Consider the following 20,320-nt stretch of genomic DNA (forward strand, 5'->3'; position numbering starts at 1 on the left):
TGAATGATTCACTATTATAAATTGCCATAAATAATTCCTTTTTTTCTCAGTCTTTGACAGACAAGTATTCATGTATCATTTCAAACACTAACCTTTTGAATTAAACAAAACATCTCAGTTTAGTCCTTTGAAAAACCTAAATACACTGGGAATTTTTTTAACTATACAAATACAGACACACATATACAGTACATACACCTGTACTCTGTTTAAAAACTCACTGGCTCCAAAATCTGAGTTAGAAGTTGTAACTCAGACTCTGTCATTATGAGGCATTACTATTTTCTCTGCTTTATATTGAGGACTGTAAGACTGATTAAGATAAAAGACTAATTCAAATAAAAATAGAACTGTCAATGTCAATCGACATTATTTGTATTTGTCCTAAAATTCTTGAATAGTTTGCAGCACACCAGCAGATCTCCTGCAGGGTCTCTGTCTAGCTGGCCACCAGGGCACTGACATCAACCAGCATGAATCCAGCAGCCTGCAACTTAGTCTGACTCAGTAGCCTCGGCTAAATCACAATCACTGTCCCGGCCAGAGCTTGGGGTGTCTGCCAGCGCGTGCTGGGGCCTTGCAACATTTCCATCTGGCCTCTGGGGAGTCGCACATCAATTGCTCTCAGCTAAATGCACTCACATATGAATATTTCAGTACAATTTAATGTTTCAGCCACAGCCCCAAAGGAGCAGAGCATCAATTTGTGAACACAGTTCTCCTGGAGTTAAAAGCCAGGCCGGATAATACAGTATGAAAGGCGCTGTCAATCTAGAGGACCCTTTTTCACTTCAGAGACAGAAAAAAAGCAGACCCCTTTGCCTTCAGAATCCAGCTGCATACAAACAGCCTTTCAAAGTTTCCTCAGTAAAGTGGCCGACTGAGGCAGCAGCAGGCAGCTTTTGGTTCACCAGAGTCACCATTCGGTTTGCAGGCACGGCCAGCTTCCTCCGAGCTCTGGCTGTCTGCCATGCTCACACGCACACAGACACACACAGATGGTGGAGGGAGTGGGTCAGGGAGTCATGCACCTGCTGTCCTGTTGATAAAATACCCCAAAGTGATGCTGAAACCTCTTCCTTCACACAGAAAGGCTTCCCTCAGGTGTGAGAACATGAGTGCTTTACAAAACAGGCAAATTGTGACACAAGTGAGTTAATCAGTTGGTCAGTAAGCAGAGTAGCACAGAGCACATGACAGCAAAGCCTGGACTCATGTTTATTATGTTAAATTAGTCAGCCCATGTATGTGTAGTAGTGCAGCTGAGTAAACATTCAGTGGTTTGTCTTCACTGTGACATTGTATATAGGGATTTACATAGTTCATATCAAAAATATAAATTACCATAAAGTTAAAAAGAGTCTGTAACATAATTGCAAAAATCTCACAGACCCAGAAGTAACATATCCAATCTGCTGGTTTTCTACCAGATCTTTACTTAATAGTTGCAGATGACAAAGAAAAACAATAAATCAGATAACGTTTAATTTTTGCTTGAAAAATGACTCAACAACAATTGTCAGAACGGTTGCCTATCGATTTTTAGTCAACTAATCAACTATAAAAATGAAAACCATTAGGATAATGTTTAGAATTAATTGATTAATTTATGCAATGCTCATAAAAAGACATTAATGCATATTATGTTGAATATCAAGAATGAAAGCTGTAACATGTAGGTGGAAAGAACAGCAGTTTTTGTCCAGTCCCTAAAGCATGCAAATCATGTTCAATTTAAGTTGCAACAAAATCTAATGATAATAATAATAATAGAAATAAATCCATTGATGATTATTCCTTTCAAAACTGGTGTATTGATATTTTTCTTTGTCACACACATATAGTGATAGCTTTGTTTTGACTAGTCCAAACAGATATGCTTCTTGACTCATTTAAGTGACACAGCCTCTTGTTAAAGCCATGATAAGCAACAAGATTGCCACTTTGTTGTAATGAGAGCAGCTGATAATAAAATACAAAATGTGCATTTGTAAACTAAAACAGGCAACTGACAGTTACACTAATATGGTAATAATGGCTCTGGTTCTTTGGCCCAACAATGCAAGAAATGCCCTCAGGCACCAATCAAAAATTAATACTAATTATCATGTGAATACTGCATTAACTCAGAAGAATTATGAATTATAAATCTACAACATGGTTCCCCTCTCAGAACGGACTCGCTTGCATGAGGATGTGATTTTTTTTTTATTCCTGGCTGAGGCATTTTTGAGCACCTGTCACAAAATGAATAACTGTGCATGCAGAAATACCTTCACTGTTGTGAGACAAAAACAACAACAATAAAAACAAAAAAAAACATTGTTTTTTGCAGTGCAATATATTTTAATCAAAGTAATGCTTTGTCTTTTTGTCTTAAAGTCATTTACATAATTTAAGGAGATATCCACGCATTTTTAATATCTTATTACCTGAGAATGCACCTAAAGCCAAACTCACTATGGAAGTTCAATTTAGTGAGCAAAATTATCCAGATTCATTTATTTAAGCATTCAAATAAGTTGATATAAAGATAAGAAATGTGGTTAGACAAACAGGGGAAAATACATGTTAAAAAAGGAAACTGACAGAGCTAGTCACAACATAAAACTTGCAGAATTTAGTTTAGCAACTCATTCAACAACACATTAAAGCTGTGACTGCTCTTAAAGCCTTGTCCTGAATTATGTAACACAAAAAAAACATAAAGGTCAGATGAATTAAGGCTTTGAGTCCCTCTGAGACCACATGTACTAAAACTGCATCTAAAGATGCTGTTGCTCCTTCCTACACCAAATTGCACATGCTACAGTACACTCTTACAAACAGCAGCGAGCTTTGACAGGCTATGAATGAAGAAATCAAACATGAAGATGTTTCTTGGCCAACTGTGTCTGTTGTTGTTGTTGTTTTTATATTACCATGATATGATACATGTTTTTACCACTGGCAGCATTATAGTGCAATATTTTAGTGAGTTGGTCCTTGTTCTCTTTGTAACATTGCACATACATGAGCATGTGGAGGAGAAGAAGAAGAAGAAGAAGAAGAAGAAGAAGAAGAAGAAGAAGAAGAAGAAGAAGAAGAAGAAGAAGAAGAAGAAGAAGAAGATGAAGATGAAGAAGAAGAAGCTTTGATGTAAGCAATTCATGATTTAAAATATATCTTTCAACATTCCCTGTGCAATTTTATGGATTATGAAGAATGAGAAGAATGAATGAATGAATGACACTTAATTTAATGACAACGTAATGTGTTTGTTTTCAGGAAAACACCAAAGAGCAGCTTCAATTTTGTATATCGTTAATAATGAGCTGATAACAGGATAGGGTTGAGAGAATGTATAAATATTTTTTTTCTATGCATTGTACTAAAGGGTTTAAAATTAAATTAGCTTAAAAATACACAATTATTATTATTTTTAGACTTGTGAATTACAAAATAAATGTTGCTTCAAACACTGTAACACTCACGCTGAGAACCTTGACCCTCTCACTGCACTTCAGTGTGCATCAGGCATTCCCTGCAGATCTCACACAACACATCTTCATTTTAATCACATCAAGCCAGTTAATAAACAAACTGGCACAACTTCAACTGAATTCAGCCTGGGGAGTCTGAAGGGATGGCCACTGTAAATTACTTATAGGTCTGACAATGGAGGCAAAGTGCCATAGAACCCTAAAACATTCAAGAGAAAACGAGTCACTGTGAGAAGTTCAGTATGGCAGGCCAGGAACCCTCCCCTGCCCTCCCCTCCCCCGAATCCCAAACAAGAACATTTGGCTCTTGCCAAAGTTTAAGTGGATGATTTCAGTCACACATATATATTGCATGAGGTTAATGGGCCCCATCAAATTGTGATTAGAGATTCTTCAGGGAGGCTTTTATGCCAGAGTGATGTCTGGGTTAGGTCTAGCAGTCATTAACAGGTCACAAACAATGGTGCTGCATACAATAATTCATCGAACATTGAATATAAAACTACCATAAACCCAATCTTTGACCTGCTGCATTAGCCAAACAGCACAATAACTTCACTTTATATATTTCATCTTGCAGCATATAGGCTACACATGCTATAGTGGCTAGGGTTATGTATGAATTAGCCACAGCATCTTGAACCCTCTTTACATTTTCACTGTCTACTGACTGCAGTCATCACAACTCGCCAGCATCAACCATCCTAGGATTCTGACATCAGTGATGTCAGTAGTTGCATTCAGTTTAGCAAACACAAAAAAGTTTGTTTGAAAGTGAGCCACAACATTTTTGGGCGCCCAAATCGCTCACAGGGCTTTAAAGGTATGTCTGTAGGATTTTCCTGAAAAACAAAATATAGACTTAGATGGAAGGAATCCTGCTTATGGACTTCTACTCATGTGTGGTGGTGACTGTGTCTGCAGAGCGCTTGGACTGTATTTCCTTTTCTTTGCTGGTAAGTGTGTATCCGCCATTTTTCCCGGCTTGACGGCATCCAGCCGCTATCTTGGTGATAGTAGCAAATATTCAAATGGGAACTTTGAAGGCCAAAGTGGAGAAGGGTTCAATGTGAACAGCAGTCAGGGCCGTTGTATAAGGGAGAAAGGTGATGATAATTCTAGGGGCCCAGCACCCAGTGGGGCCCACAAAAAACCCCAGTAGTCTAATCTTTGTATGGCTGATTTATTCTGCATAAGACCCTGACTAACACTCATAGTAATGCTGCATTAGCATCAAAACAAAGTAGGCTAAATGAAAAATTATAATACATACGTAGTCTAAGAAAAAAAACAAAACTGAAAAAGTTAGGGGGTAGGGGCCGACTTTAGTATTCTCTGGGGGGCCAGAATTCCTAGCAACGGCCCTGACAGCAGTAGAACATGAGTCAGTCCTGACAACTGCTGCCAGGGGCAGGGGGCATGCACAGTTGAGCCTGAGAGGAGGGGCCCAAATTGAATGTTGTGTTTATAAACTGCAACGAACAAACCTACAGACTCTACCTTAAAAATATATATTTTTTAATCATTATATCAAGGCCATATGCACAATAAGAGATAAAGGTGGCTTGAATATGACACGCCTTGTGAAAAACATCATAGTACAATTTAAACTGACAGATGCCAGTGAGTAAATCACATTGAATTAACTGTAACGCACTTTATATAGAGGAAGGTCTAGCCTAGAAAAAGATCAATATGAACTCTATTCAAATACCTACGTTTTAGTTAATGCATCCTAATTCAATTGAAATACCATTAGCTCTGCGAGCTGACAGTCCTATTCAGCAATCACAGTTTACAAAATGAGGTAACTTATTAAAAAAAACTTGTAGATGCATTAGAACATCCAGACATAAATGTTGAACTTGCAAAATCCAATGTGCATAATACAATATCAGAGTTTCTGCATGCCCAAACACTTCACTAAATTAATTACAGAGAACTATTTTACTTTTGTCTTTGAATTTGAGCAAATGATTTACTACAGTTAACAATTTGCAGAACTTTCTTTTGAAAACTTGTGATGTGATGTGATGTATAGTAAGATTATTTGGCAGAGATAACAAGACAGAAGTAACACATTAAACAAATCTAACTTGTATATTTAAAAAAAAAAAACTGCATTTATTAACAGATTACATGATCAAAAGTAGAGGTTTCATATTTGTGTTTTAACTGATTTTGACTTATCCAATGTGAATTTCTTGTAGACCAAAAACAGAAGTTTTATATGACAGAGGCTGAAAGTTATTCAACCATCTACCAACAAATTGTATTTCTGTGACAGGCATTTCTATTTCATAAATCATAATTCTTCTCTGACAAAAAAAAACAACACAGCAGAAACACACATAAATAATCTAGCAGAAGGCTGTGGTATTAATCATGATGTCCTCTCAAACCCTTTGACCTCAGCACAGCGAATCAACTCAGGCTTTGTTCACTACCTTCATGTCAGCTTGGTCTATTAATAGCTCAAACATCAATTTGTGCTTATATGAACTCTTGAATTATCTGCTATTTGCTTTTGCAATGATGGATTACACTTCACATAAAACAGTGTCCCAGTTGTTAACGACATCAGAAACAAAGCACAAGATGCCAAAAGCAGTAGACACAAAATGTACGAGTGTCTCTTTGCAAACCATCACTGCCCCTGATTAAGCAGGGACTGCTTAAAGAATACCTAATACTAGTTTTAAGTACTATTAAAATACACAGTTGGTACTTGGTAGCACGTAGGTGTGATGGAGTCTATCTCCAACTTTGCTCGCTGCAGTGATGAATCCAGTGTAGCCTGTTCTCTGCCACAACCAATGCCTGTAAAGAAGAGGCCTTCAGTGTGAAAGCATTAAGTCAAAACAATAATAGTAATACCTTATACTCAATATACTGTTGGTATCACCAATACAGGAGGTGAGTGGCTACTGTATATTCTTTCACGTCGTTGAAGAGTGTCATTAAACTCAGCTGTGTCAAAGTCCAAATGTATTTTCTACAACAGATGTTAAATGTAAAACACACACATACAGCCACATAATGAGACAGTACTAAATAACAAACGATTAAAAAATCTAATCTAATCTAATTAATGATTTTTTATTAAAGCAATTGAAGCGTGAAACAGCTGTATTTGATATTTATTCAACACATAGTGACCCGTTGCAGACTAAGGACTTTGTAAATAGGTTATTGAAAACCAGAACAGGGATGTGTTTTGCCTTTCATTTTATTTTCGCTATATTTGGAGCACACAACAATGACTAACATTTCATAAACATTTCTTATCACCAATTTTCCCAGACTTCTCTTCTTACACATTATTATGTGTCCAAAGCTCGTTGTTTTCAAAATAAGAGTCATTAGTTGAAACATTATTCAAGCATGTGGATTATGGAATTCAGTATTCAATTCAGTAGTACCATATTTTTTTTTAATCCACAGTCTTGTTCTTCTCCATAACTTTGTTTGGTTTGACAAACACTTACATGACTGGATAAAAGAGAGTGAAAATGGAAAATGCATGTTATCAAGTCATTCACAAACATTGATGATTGGTTATAAAACACATTTGATTAAAACCCAACTGCCAAACTCAAAATGGATCTGGTTATAATTTTATGTAAAAATAGTTTGTTTGTGTTTTTCTATTCAGGGGGATTCAATGAATAGGCTATTTGATATGACTAATTACTTTAAAACCGACATGCCTGCATCTATTTTGGAACTAAAAGTCAGTCTAAATATAAAAAAGCATCGAGCTGAAATGTTTGAAGATAATTATTAAATTGTCTATTATATAAACCTATATCTAATGTGGAGCTGTAGAAAAATAAATGACTTATAAGAAGAACTTTGTCATTCACTCCTGTTCCACACACAGATGGGTCCATAACCTGAACCCTTATTCGTCTCTATCCAATTAAAGCAGTTCAGCTTTTCCTCCAGTAGATGGCCTTGTTCTCGAGTACATGAACAGCAGACCGGACATAGCAGAAAGTCTTCTCCACTGACCTCAGATCTGCTGAATTTATGTCCCAAAAAACTCACCTGGCGGCAAGAAGTTATCACTTTGATTTGAAAACAAGAAAAATAAAATAAAATTAAGGCATCAAGGCAGTAATCAGCTGATTTACCACCAGATCAAAGTCTCTTTAGAGAGAGAGAGAGACGTGGCTCTGCATCATCACATGAAAAATGATTTTCATTTTATAGCCACTAAAGAATAGAATCAAAATAGATGGAAATTTAGTGGAAGAAATATGAAAAGCAGAGTTAGAAAAAAGGGCCACTGACCTGTGTATTTCTTTTTATGTATTAATTAGCCTATCTTTAAAATTGTGTGATGGAACCAAATAATACATTAATAGTAGTTTATATTGAATTTGAATTTACAAGTGGTAGATGTTTTTAAAGAGCTTTGCCACATTTCATGTTCATTAAATATACCTATTCATCTCAAAAACTGTTGATTCGATGATGTTGCTTTGAGAACATTTTTTTTTTCTGTTCGACATCATCAAATGTAAAAATATCTGCATTCTCAGGCTTATTGTCCATAAATAGGCTACACACTAGATTTATTTATTTTCTTGTAAGTTGAGGGAGATGCAGTGGGGCGATTGGAGGGTCCGGTGTGGACGTCATGACGTCAGAGGAGCAGCGCGTGGGACCCTGCAGCCTCCTTGCCCCCCCTTCCAGTCCGGAGAGACACAAGTTATCAGGGAGGCAAGCGAAGGGCCAGTCATCTGCTCACATCTTTTCCGCACCTACCACAGTCCCCTCTATCCTTCCTGTATGGTGGATATTATTTTCAGCTCTTCTTTCTTGGGTGATATGGGGGATCATTCCAAAAGTAAGTAGAAGCGGAGCCGCTCGGTGGAGTTTTGAAGTGGCAGATTGTGTTTTCATCGCAGTGGCTTTATGGGCTACATGATATATTGAGCAGTGCACCTACTATAGCTCCCAAAGTCGTTTTTTTTCTGCTAATGCAAAATTGTGCACTGTTATTTCTCAGGCTGTTTTTTTTTTTTTTTTTGAAGGCTTCTTTTTTCTTCTTTTTTTTAAAGAAGTGAAACAACTCAGTATTTGTGCTTTGCGAGCACTGGCAAAAGTCTCAATCTGTTACATAACAGCAGGAGTTGTCCAGTCTGCAGAGAAAGAGGAGTTCGCTGCAAACTGGACGTAAAATGTAACACGTGTAACAAATACTGTATTTGTTTGCGATTGCGATTTATTGGACTGAGGTTTCAGTCTGTGCTTATGCTGCTGTGGGCTTTTTGCAGAGAAGCCAGGATTCGCGATGTGTGTAGGATGTGGAAGCCAGATCCATGACCAGTACATACTGAGAGTGTCTCCCGACCTGGAGTGGCACGCAGCCTGCCTGAAGTGTGCAGAGTGCAGCCAGTACCTGGATGAGACCTGCACTTGTTTCGTCCGAGACGGAAAAACCTATTGTAAAAGAGATTATGTAAGGTAGGAGTTCTTGAAAATATGTAGCATATTATTCGCAAAAACACCTTTAATTATTTTGGATAACAAGTAAGACTATAGATCTCAAGTTAAGGTATTAATTTAGACAGAAAAGGTCATGAGCACAAAGCCTAAACTGCAGTTTAATTTAGCCTACAATTATTGTAAAATAAAAAAAACATTGTCTTGTTAACTTAACTGAGTAAATAAAATTAAAAAAAACACAAGTCACATTCAAACACTAAATCTCACAGCTCTGACATGTCAACCAAAAGTTGTCTTCTGTTTTTATTTCCCACGTTCTCTCCCTGCATTTCTAATTCTCTGAACGATTTCTAATTCCCCAGGTTGTTTGGAATAAAATGTGCAAAATGCAACCTGGGATTCAGCAGCAGCGATTTGGTAATGAGAGCCCGGGATAACGTTTACCACATCGAGTGTTTTCGGTGCTCGGTGTGCAGCAGGCAGCTGCTGCCGGGAGATGAGTTCTCTTTACGGGAAGAAGAGCTGCTGTGCCGGGCGGACCACAGCCTGCTGCTGGAGAGGAGCTCCGCAGGAAGCCCCATCAGCCCCGGACACATCCACTCAAACAGACCGCTGCACCTGGCAGGTCAGATTATTATTATTATAAGTATTACATTCTTATTATTATTATTAGCCTATTATTATTAGTAGTATTATTTGCAGAAAATAATCTGACATCGCGAATTTAGGAAAAAATAAAATTAGTAGCCTATTACAATAATGTAAGATTTTCAAAAACGTTTAGATATTTTCTGTAGTTACTCTCTTTTTAAAACATCGATATTCGTGTGTGTGTGTGTGTGTGTGTGTGTGTGTGTGTGTGTGTGTGTGTGTGTGTGTGTGTGTGTGTGTGTGTGTGTGTGTGTGTGTGTGTGTGCGTGCGTGAGTAAAGTGTGTGCTGAGACCTTTCTTTAGGCTAATTTCATAATTGATCTTATTAGCACTAACCTGCTCTGTTGCCATTATCTGAATAATCTGGTATTTGAGTAGCGGCTGTGGCAGCGAGTGTGTGAAGCCTAAGAATGTGTGTGTGTGTGTGTGTGTGTGTGTGTGTGTGTGTGTGTGTGTGTGTGTGTGTGTGTGTGTGTGTGTGTGTGTGTGTGTGTGTGTGTGTGGAGCTGTCATCTTGCGGGAGCCTGCCAAAGCGAACGAATCAAATGTGAGAATAATATTCAAGGACTTCCTGCATAAAGCGCTCATTTGAAAAGAACATGTACAGCGGCCTGGGACAGTGGCACCAGCAGGATTTCAAATTTCAGCAGAGATTTACAGGTTTAACTGACTTGAAATCATAGATCTGGTGGAGGGGAAAAAAATGCCTCTCTTGTTTTCTCGGCTGATTATTATTATAGGCTGACATCAGTGCATGTGAGTGGTTAAGTGAAGCCTTAAAACATTTTGTAATAATGGGACAACAATAGGTAAAATTGTACATTATAGACTGGATATGATTTTTATTCATGCAAGTGCAATAATCACATCAGAATAAAGTTTTATAATGTAAAGATAACCAAATACAGATTTTTCTTTTCTTTCTTTAAAAAAAAAAAAAAAAAGCTGTTTTATTCAAATTATCTGTGTGATTTGAGCTCATGCACAAATGTGTGTGTTATAAATCCCTTCAAACAAAAATAATCCAAGAGGACATAAAAGGAGCAGATAGTTCCTATTCGTATCAAAACCGAGGAGGCTGTCTGTGACCCTCTCCGTCCTCCTCCGTCCTCAGCAGACCCGGTCACGGTGCGGCAGGCCCCGCACAGGAACCACGTCCACAAGCAGTCGGAGAAGACGACGCGGGTGAGGACTGTGTTGAACGAGAAGCAGCTCCACACGTTGCGGACCTGCTACAACGCCAACCCGAGGCCGGACGCGCTGATGAAGGAGCAGCTGGTGGAGATGACCGGCCTCAGCCCCAGGGTGATCCGGGTCTGGTTCCAGAACAAGCGCTGCAAAGACAAAAAGAAATCCATCCTCATGAAGCAGCTCCAGCAGCAGCACAGTGATAAGACTGTAAGCATCTTCGTAAGTTTGACCACTTGATTACTACCAACGATTTTTTAACTTTGATTTTTGCATTTTCTCACCTCATTTGTTGTGGCACTTATTTGAAATCTTAATTTGGAACCAGGTTGAGGCTGGAATTAATTAAGAAATGCAGAGTTTAGTGAGGAGTGGGAAACGGATGCAAACCGTAACCTTAATGATGTTTTTAATGATTATATGGTTATGTTTTGTTTACATGGTTGTTTACCCTGCTTATCAGTACGTCCACTAATTTGAACCACCAGCAATGACTCATCCTATAATTTCACCCTGTCCTAAACCTTTTATTCTCCATGACCTGAAACACAGCACAACCCATTTGGCTGCAGTGCTACTCTGTATTCAAACTTTAAGTCAGTGAATAATGAATCAATTGCTTTGGCTTCAGTTGCTTGACCTGAAAGATAAAAACAGGCTCCATCTGCATCTATAAAACATTTTCTTCTTACTATAGATCAGTGATTGCCAAACCCCCCAAAAAGGAACCCAATTGTTACAAATTTAGCATTTATCCTAAACTGAAAACATGTGTCTCAGTATTATTAGAACACACCAACCATTTTCTTCAGTTACTTCATTGGTGACAGATGCTTTCTTGCACAACAAGAGAAGTAACTTTCTTTTTTTTTCATTCTGTTTGATCAGAACCTGCAGGGCCTCACAGGGACGCCTCTCGTGGCTGGGAGTCCTATACGACACGAGAGCACCATGCAGGGAAACCCGGTGGAGGTCCAGACCTACCAGCCTCCATGGAAGGCCCTGAGTGAGTTCGCCTTGCAGAGCGACCTGGACCAGCCAGCCTTCCAACAACTGGTGTGTGTGTTCAGGACAGACTGAGTTAGATGTGCACACATCTATCTATCTATCTATCTATCTATCTATCTATCTATCTATCTATCTATCTATCTATCTATCTATCTATCTATCTATCTATCTATCTATCTATCTATCTATCTATCTATCTATGGGTATCTATTTTTTCTGCACATAAATATCATTTCAAATTGTGTTGCATGTATATCATGCACCCATAAACACACACTCTGCCAGTCACGTGGGTGGCATTAAGGCGTCATTCCCAGCAATAATAATAATAAAACAACTTGAATTACATGCCTATACATTCATCCTTTCAAAATAAAAGTCCCGAATAGGCTTCCTGCTCTGACACGTTGTCTCCCTCTCTTCAGGTGTCTTTCTCTGAATCGGGATCTCTCGGGAACTCCTCGGGCAGCGACGTGACTTCATTGTCCTCTCAGTTACCGGACACCCCCAACAGTATGGTACCCAGCCCGGTGGAGACGTGAAAACGGGGACCTCACATCTGTCGGACGCCTCCCCCCCCCAAACATCCACCCACCGACCCATCCACCCTCCTCGTCCCCACCTTCAGCTCCTGCAAGGACGATTGCAGCATGATCCCGGCCTCTCCTCTCCCCCCTTCTCCCTCCACCCTTTGCATGTGACCAGCTCATCACATCGCCCAAAAACTTCAGAGGAGAGACAGTTTAATATTTTTTCTTAAAAACTCCTGACATGGCGGAGATGGAACAAAGAAAGCACCGACTGACTCCGAGTTTTTTCTTTTTCTTTTGGAGATTTCATTGAACAAAAAAACAAAAACGAAACAAAAAACAAGCAGAACAAATCGTTGCATGACTTGATTCTGGAGACTGAGGATGCAGAAGAGGCCTCCTGGTGGATATACTTCAACGAACCTTCCAAGAGAAACACAAAACTTGGAAACCTTTCCTTGTCGAAACAGACGGACACTCTGCAGTCTCATTGTGATCTTCTTGTGTCTTTGTTTCTTCAACCTGAGAATCTTTTGATACGTTCATTGCGTTTGTCGAGTCCAGTTGACTCTTTTGTCTTAAGGTCAGAGCATGATAATCTGCAAATTATTCGTGTTGTAAAAATACTTTATGTTAAGGGCAGGATACAGGTTGTTTGAGCTTCTCGAACAAAAAAAGTAAATTATTGTTATATTATTTATTGTTAGGAAACGACTCGTAAGGGATTATTAACTGATAAAAAAAATAAAAAGCTGAATACATAAAGTGTCTTCTACAGGCGCAGTTTGTTTTTAACCTATCGCCTTTCGCTTTTTGAATTATTGATTTTATTTGAAAATTGTTTAGCTGCAAAAGTAAAGCGAGTGATCTCTGATGTAGGAAGCCTGCAGAGAGCTGGCAGGGCCGGACATGACTCGTTAAAAAAAAAAGAAGAAAAAAAAAGAAAGTGAGACAAAAGTGCGTGTTTCAGTTGCAGCGACTATGTTGTCTGTCCTGTTCAGCTTATATTGAAGCTGGTCTGCTTGGACTGCAGCCCAGAGGCCGTGTCTTCTTATCACTCCGCTCCATCTCGCGGCGTTTTCCCCCCTCGGTTAAGCAGCAGGACTCGGCCAGTGGTCATTTACTATCTTGGGGGCAAAAATCTGCTGTAAATTGTGCTCAGTCCAGTTTCTCTGGTTGAGTCACAGGCTGGTCTAGACAGCGCGAAGGGATCGGCGACCTCTTATCTAGTCCTGGCATCACCTGCAAGCGATACACTGACTGAAGCCACAACAAACTAACCAAACACCCCCGGTCCGTACACACACACACACACACACACACACACACACACACACACACACACACACACACACACACACACACACACACACACACACACACACACACACACACACACACACGCGCGCATACATACACACATTGTGCACGTACCCTCCCCGAAGCCCCCAGTAAGTGAGGGGAGCAGGGAGCAGCTCGTAAAGGGTCACTTCTCCTCCTCGGTTTATTTTCCTTCAGTGAATTGCGTTATTGCGCACGGGTCAGCCAAGATGACAGCTCAGACTAAATGAAGTGACTCCTTTACACAAAACAAAGCTCCCACATATGCCCTGAAACATGTGTTATTCGGGTTTATTTTGTTTTATTTTAAAGTGTGTGTAGACTAATATTCTTATTGTCCATGTAATTCCGAAGTCTTTTAATTAGCTTCTCTAAGTTTTTATTTTATTTTTTATTTTATATATATATTTTTTTTTTGAAAAGGTTGCCAACTGGATGGGGACATTTAACTAGTCATATTTATTGTAAAAATGCAGAAAAATACATAGGCCTATTCTTAATATTTTATTTTCATGGTAAATTTTGATTGGAAATATGTGAATTATCTCAACCTGGGATTTTGCAAAGCTCGACTCAATAATACAGCGAGTGAGAAAGCCTGAATTCGCCAAAGCGTCAAAGAGCGTGAATTTTGACTTTTACACCGTGAGGATTAAAAAAAATAAAATGTTTCTTTTCATTCCTCGTGCAGGGGCAGCATCTTCATCGGAAGTTTGAATGACAAAAGGCAGATAATAGATGTGTAATTGAGCTATTTCAAATAAGATTAGTAAACACTGCGAGCAGATTAAGATAACAGAGATAAGAGACTAATAACAATGGCGTTTACAGACAAGAATGCAGACCTGTTAACTCTCCTCCAGCTCAAAATCACTGTTTCCCCAACAGTTAGTTATCTGTATGGATTTGTGTATAAAAATGATTAGCTTTTAAAAAAAATTTAAATTAACTAAAATTATGTCATTGTTATTACAATTTCCCCCAAATCTCAGCTTTGACATGCCAAATAAAAAATATAGATTTTAAAAAATGTAATAATTTACTTCTTTTTTTTTTATGTAGGCCTAAAATAAAAAATACATTGCCTATGTAAAAAAAAAAATCTAAAGTAGGCTAAGTGCTCCAAAACTCATCATTATTTACGGGCGTGTGGAAAGTGAAAGATTGGACAGAAGCGACAACAGCAAATGACAGAAAACTTTAAATGGACAATTACATACACAAAAAATTCATTAGGCTGCAACATTAACCAGTGCAGTTAAAGTTTATTTTCCATTTTATGTTTTCCGCTCCAGTCATTAGGCTGCCTACCAGTCTGTGTGGCTCATTCAGATCAGAGATCACGTCCTCTGACACCTATAAAATGACGCCTGAGTACCTGTAGGCCATATGATCTTCCAGCGACTCTATAGATAGGCGTTTCCCCTCGGTGCGTTAAACAAGACTCAGAATAAACACAGGTGATCCCCGTGTGCACACGCGCGCACGCACGCACGCACGCGTAGTCACTCGTTTCAGTGCATTAATGGCACAACTTGGAGTCATTTGCATCATAGAAGCAAAAATCCGAAATAGAGCAAACATGAAAGGCTAATATCTTCTTTGCTCAGCTGTCAGTGCTGTTATTAATTAAGTCCAAACTGTGTCAGTTCTGCAGCGCTGAAAACGAGTCAGCGTGTGTCAAATAGCCAGGATGCAACTATAGACGCTGTCAGAGGCACTGACACCCTACCATTAATGATTAAGAGGACGAGTCCATTTAGAGGTGTGATGTAATTCTCTAATTGGTAGAAGGGTGCGCGTAATTAGATCACCCGGCGTGCTCGGGAAGGACTCACAGCGCCGCCCACCGCGACCACGCAGTCACTAAGCGGTCACTGACATACACACACACACACACACACACACACACACACACACACACACACACACACACACACACACACACACACACACACACACACACGCACACACACACACACACACACACACACACACACACACTGAACATCACCTTTCACATAGGGAGCAGTGAAATATTCTTTAATCATTTTGGACATGTTTTATTTATTTATTCATTTGTTTTTGTTTTCTGGTGCTGGGAAAATGCACAGGGCACCAAAATGTGATTGACAGGCTGGGGCTGCTCCTTCATGCTTTTCACTTTTTTTCTTTCTTTAGAAAAACATTTTCCATAATTTGACAGCACAGAGAATAACATAGTTATAGGTCTCTTAGCCAGCCTAAACTGTGCTCTCAGCTTGATTTAGCTGGAAAAATATTTTAGGCATGTATTTTAGGATATTTATCCTGTGCATACTTCGAGGCCTTACCAAGGCTTACAATTCAGTTTTGGACAAAGACAAAATAAAACCAGGAAGAGTGATTCAGGAGGTGACATGCAGCTACCGGAGGTGTGATGCAGTTACTGCCTTTTATTGTTAATGGAGTGGACCGTGTGTTCATGCACTCTTACACAACAGTCCGGTATATTAAACCTATACACCTTTGTTTCAAAAGGTGTAACGCCAAACTGAAGTGGTGCCCCAAGAGCATTTGTAGCAGTTTATTTCTGTTTTGCTTGTAAGGTGATTAATCATTTCATCTTTCTATATTATCTGTTCATCACGCTGTGCTGTTTCCTAGACAGCCTGCCCTGGGTGATTTACAGCATCATCCACCATAATCATGCAGTCACATTTCAGATAGTTCAGTTTATATGGAGAGTACAGGGTGTGCAGTTTATTTGCATTTTTATTTAGAAGTTCTGTAGGTCTAGAATTTGAATACATCTCTCAGATTTTGTGGAAACAATAGTGAAAGTGTCGCCCAGTAGTTTTGTTATAAAATAAAAACGTAGGTGTTGCAATCTTCACAGCTTTGCATTCAGTTTGAAGTCATGCAATACAATACATTTATTTGCATGTTTTAAGTAACTTCACATTATGATTATTGTTGTTATCAATAATCTTTTTTAAAGTAATTTTATAATAAATGTATCATTACTATTATTATTTAACAACAATAATACATTTTAGGTTTAGGACACTAAAATGTTCATCCCCTGAATGCTCATGTATGTGCATTTTGATTTCTACAAAACAATTTTTTCATTCAACAATCATACAAAGATTGACAATAGCAGCGTGTTTTCAAAAGTCTCCCTGACATATCGCCTGCATACCTTCACAGAATTTTTTCTTAGACTATTGAATTAGCTTTTACCAACAAACATTGCGAAAAATAAGTGTGTGATTTCTGTTGAGGCTGTGTGAAAATTTCGACACTTGGACCCACAGTGACCTTGCTCCTCCAGTGGGGGCCACCAGCAGAGGAACTGCCGGGACGAACTTCAAGTCCAAAAACTCTCGAGGGGAAGCATTCTGACAGGGTGACTTAATGCAGAGACTGAACTGGGAGTCTGTTTTTTTCTGCAAGAGAAAAGGAGAAAGAGAAAAGAATGGGGGGGTGGGGGTTGGGGGGGATGAGAGAAGGTGTTGCACTTGAGTAGTGAAACAACAATGAGTGGGCTGGAGGTCTCACTAACTTGCGTAAAATTAAATCATACAACATGACATGGATATGAAAAATAAAGCTGTCTGTGAGATTCGGCGTATCCCTGGACACTGGTCCCCCACCCACGAAGGGAAGTGGGAAATTTGTTTCTCAATTACAAAATTAGTGACTTATTACAAAGCAGGATGTACCAAAGTGAGACAACAAAGATCTCTTTATTCCATAATCTTGTTTATCTCATAACCCCCACAACACAGCCAAATGGAGCTCTAACCCCTGTGTCAACTTCATTAAAGTGTGCACCGTGTTCCTTCCACCTCTTGTCAGGTGTTTTCAATGGGAAATTTAAGGCCCTATTTATCTTAGATGGGTAATGGCCAATTCAACATCTGGTGACAAGAATTTAATCATCTCTACTCTTAGGTTACACTGATAATGAAAGGGCAGCGTCAACATCTATATGTAGCAGCGGGCTACTTGTGTACTATCGATCCTGGGGAATGAATGCTGCTTTTATGGGAAAGTGACACAACGAGTAAATATCCACTTATTATCCCTCGAACCTTTAAAAGCACCAAGGCCAACAGGGAAGGAGAGATTTTTAGAAAGCAGCATCAAATAAACAATATTGATTTTTTTTTCTGTGTCTGTATTTTGCTGACATATATTTAGGCTCCAGTTATTACATTTTTAATGCCATATTTTTTCTTGGTTTAAACAAGGGGAGGAAGGCAGAAGTGGCTTTTAGACTTAACGAGTGTTTACCTGCAGGAGAGCATAACTCCCTTTCCCTCGTATGCTACTGTGCTGCAAGTGAACCTTTAAAGAGGGAAATGCAACAGTAACAGCCTCCCTGCAGTATTACACAATGAAAGCTGTGTGTGTGCATTTACTAAGTATCCATGTGTTGTCATCTCTGCACATGAGAGTTTCCCAGCACATGTTGCTTTGTGTGTGGAGTGTGTGTGTGTGTGTGTGTGTGTGTGTGTGTGTGTGTGTGTGTAGGGGTGGTGAACAGACCTCAGACTCACCTGGAACACACACAGAGAACCAAAATCAGCCTCTCTGGTCCTGCTGCTGAGACAGTGTCACAGCTCTGTAAATCACAGTGCCCCACCCACACATAAATCTACTGCAAAAACAACACACCAACACCCATTAGGACGAGAGAGGAAGGTTGGAGCCGCCCCACTCGACAATGACTCGCTATAAAACACAACAAGGGTTCACCTGTACTTGCCCCCCCCCCCCCCCCACCGCCCTATGTGACAAGACCAAAACTGCCATTAAGCCGAAACGAAGAAGACAAACACGTGTCACTGGAAGCAAACAATGAAGCAGCAAGTTGAGTCACTTACAATGAGAAATGGCATCAAAAGGTTTCAGGGAGACACGCTGGCATTCATCAGGGTCATATCAGTGTCAGTTCAGGAGTTCAAGAATGTTTTCAGGAAGTCTTTGTGCTTTAGATTTAGTGCTAAGGTTCAATTAACCTTCTGACTCAAGAGTCGGGATGGAACTGAGACAAACTTTAATTATAGCATACAGAGCAGAAACTGAAATGTAAATGCTGCTGATATACTGCTCCTGTCAGATGAAAACACAGAGACAAAAAGAGTCATCTTTTTGCCCGGTGCTGGGAAAACCACTTCCAGTTTGTATTGATAATTCATGCTTGGTGCCAAGAGGAGGCTGTTCAAAACGAGTGTTTCCATTTAACATAGTTTTGTGTGTTGCATGGTTGAAAAACTGTCATACAATCCCCCCCACCCCCACCCACCCCTGCAAGACAGGAATTACATGCACAATAACTTGTCCTCATTGGCACAGCAGTAACCTGGAACTGCCAACCACACCTGAGACCAAGATATGTTCTGTACCACTGTGGACAGACAGAGCTCAACACACATGACCCTGAGTCACAGAGAGCTTAAAGAGAATAGAATAATAATTTTTAAAAAAGTAAAGGAGGGTTTTTTTGGGGGGGTTTTTTAAAGGGGGAGGGCTCTGTCTGCCAACTGGAGCTATCCCCTCATCCCAAGGCGTTCCTGCCACTTTAAGAAATGAAGCAATATCATTAATGGAGGCCTCCGAGGTCTGACATCCTGCTCCAATTCACCAGTCCCCGTCCATCACACCATTACGGTGGGCCCAGCAGTATTAAAATCCAATCACTCCTCTGGCTAGTTTGATTAAGGAGGGCAACTGCACAAAGAAGGGGCTCTGACCCATTGTTGCCTCTGCCAGGGAGTCCCCAGAGGATGGAAAAGGTTTCTGGTCCCAGCCAGGACCCAGACAAGGCCTGGTCACTGCCTCTGCCTCTGAAACTGGTTTGAAGTTATTCCTGCACCCATGTGAATAAAGCTATATATACAGTATATATATACACACACACACACACACACACACACACACACACACACACACACACACACACACACACACACACACACACACACACACACACACACACACACATATACAGACAAAGAAAACGATAACAGCTCCAACAATACAAAAATGTATAATGCCAATCAGTCTTTTTGTCCTTGTTCTGTATCTCAACACCAATATGATGGATTGTCATGAAATGCCGCGTTCATTTGTGGTGCCCTGAATGAATCTAAATAATTTGGATGATTCCCAGACTTACCCTCTAGTGCCACCAGGCTGACAGTTATACTTTTGACTTCTACCTTTTGGATTCTAAATAGGTTTGAAATTTGATGAATGTGTTGTCCTCTGGATGATTTGTAATCACTCAGACAACCCTCTGATTTCTCATGTGGAGCCATTGTTGGGTCAAATTGCTTTATAACTAATAACTATATAACTATTTTATGAACAAACATGTGCAAAAGTAGCAACATTCCCATCAGTCTCAAGTTGGGCCTTGTATTTTCTTCTGATTACCATACATTAGCATGCTAACATGCTAAAGCAGGATGTGGAACATAATGTTATGTTAGCATGCTGACATTAGCACTAAGGTCATATCTCTGTTGCACGTATGTACAACATCAAAGAGCTTCAGCCATGACTGCAGAGTCTTGTTTATATATATTCTACTCCTGACAAATTCTTTGTTGGTCAAAATGTTGCATCAATAAAACATCATCTTAAATCTTGCAAATTTCCCTGTGCAGT

General features: G+C 39.5%; 1 protein-coding gene across 2 annotated transcripts; it reads left to right on the forward strand.

Moving 5' to 3' along the window:
• Positions 1-8,276: 8,276 nt before the first annotated feature.
• On the forward strand, positions 8,277-12,328 carry isl2b (ISL LIM homeobox 2b; the record flags this gene model as incomplete). 2 transcript variants are annotated; one of them, XM_084001061.1, is made up of 6 exons in its annotated part: positions 8,277-8,337; positions 8,768-8,957; positions 9,302-9,564; positions 10,708-10,988; positions 11,667-11,834; positions 12,212-12,328. In XM_084001061.1, 6 exons carry the CDS (start codon positions 8,280-8,282, stop codon positions 12,326-12,328), a joined length of 1,077 nt encoding a protein of 358 aa, XP_083857187.1. The 2 variants fall into 2 exon arrangements, with proteins under 2 accessions (XP_083857187.1, XP_083857186.1); XM_084001060.1 differs by having other exon boundaries at positions 8,280-8,337; positions 10,705-10,988.
• Positions 12,329-20,320: the final 7,992 nt, after the last annotated feature.

The sequence above is a fragment of the Trachurus trachurus genome, assembly GCF_905171665.1.
Source record: "Trachurus trachurus genome assembly, chromosome: 3".
NCBI lineage: Eukaryota > Metazoa > Chordata > Actinopteri > Carangiformes > Carangidae > Trachurus > Trachurus trachurus.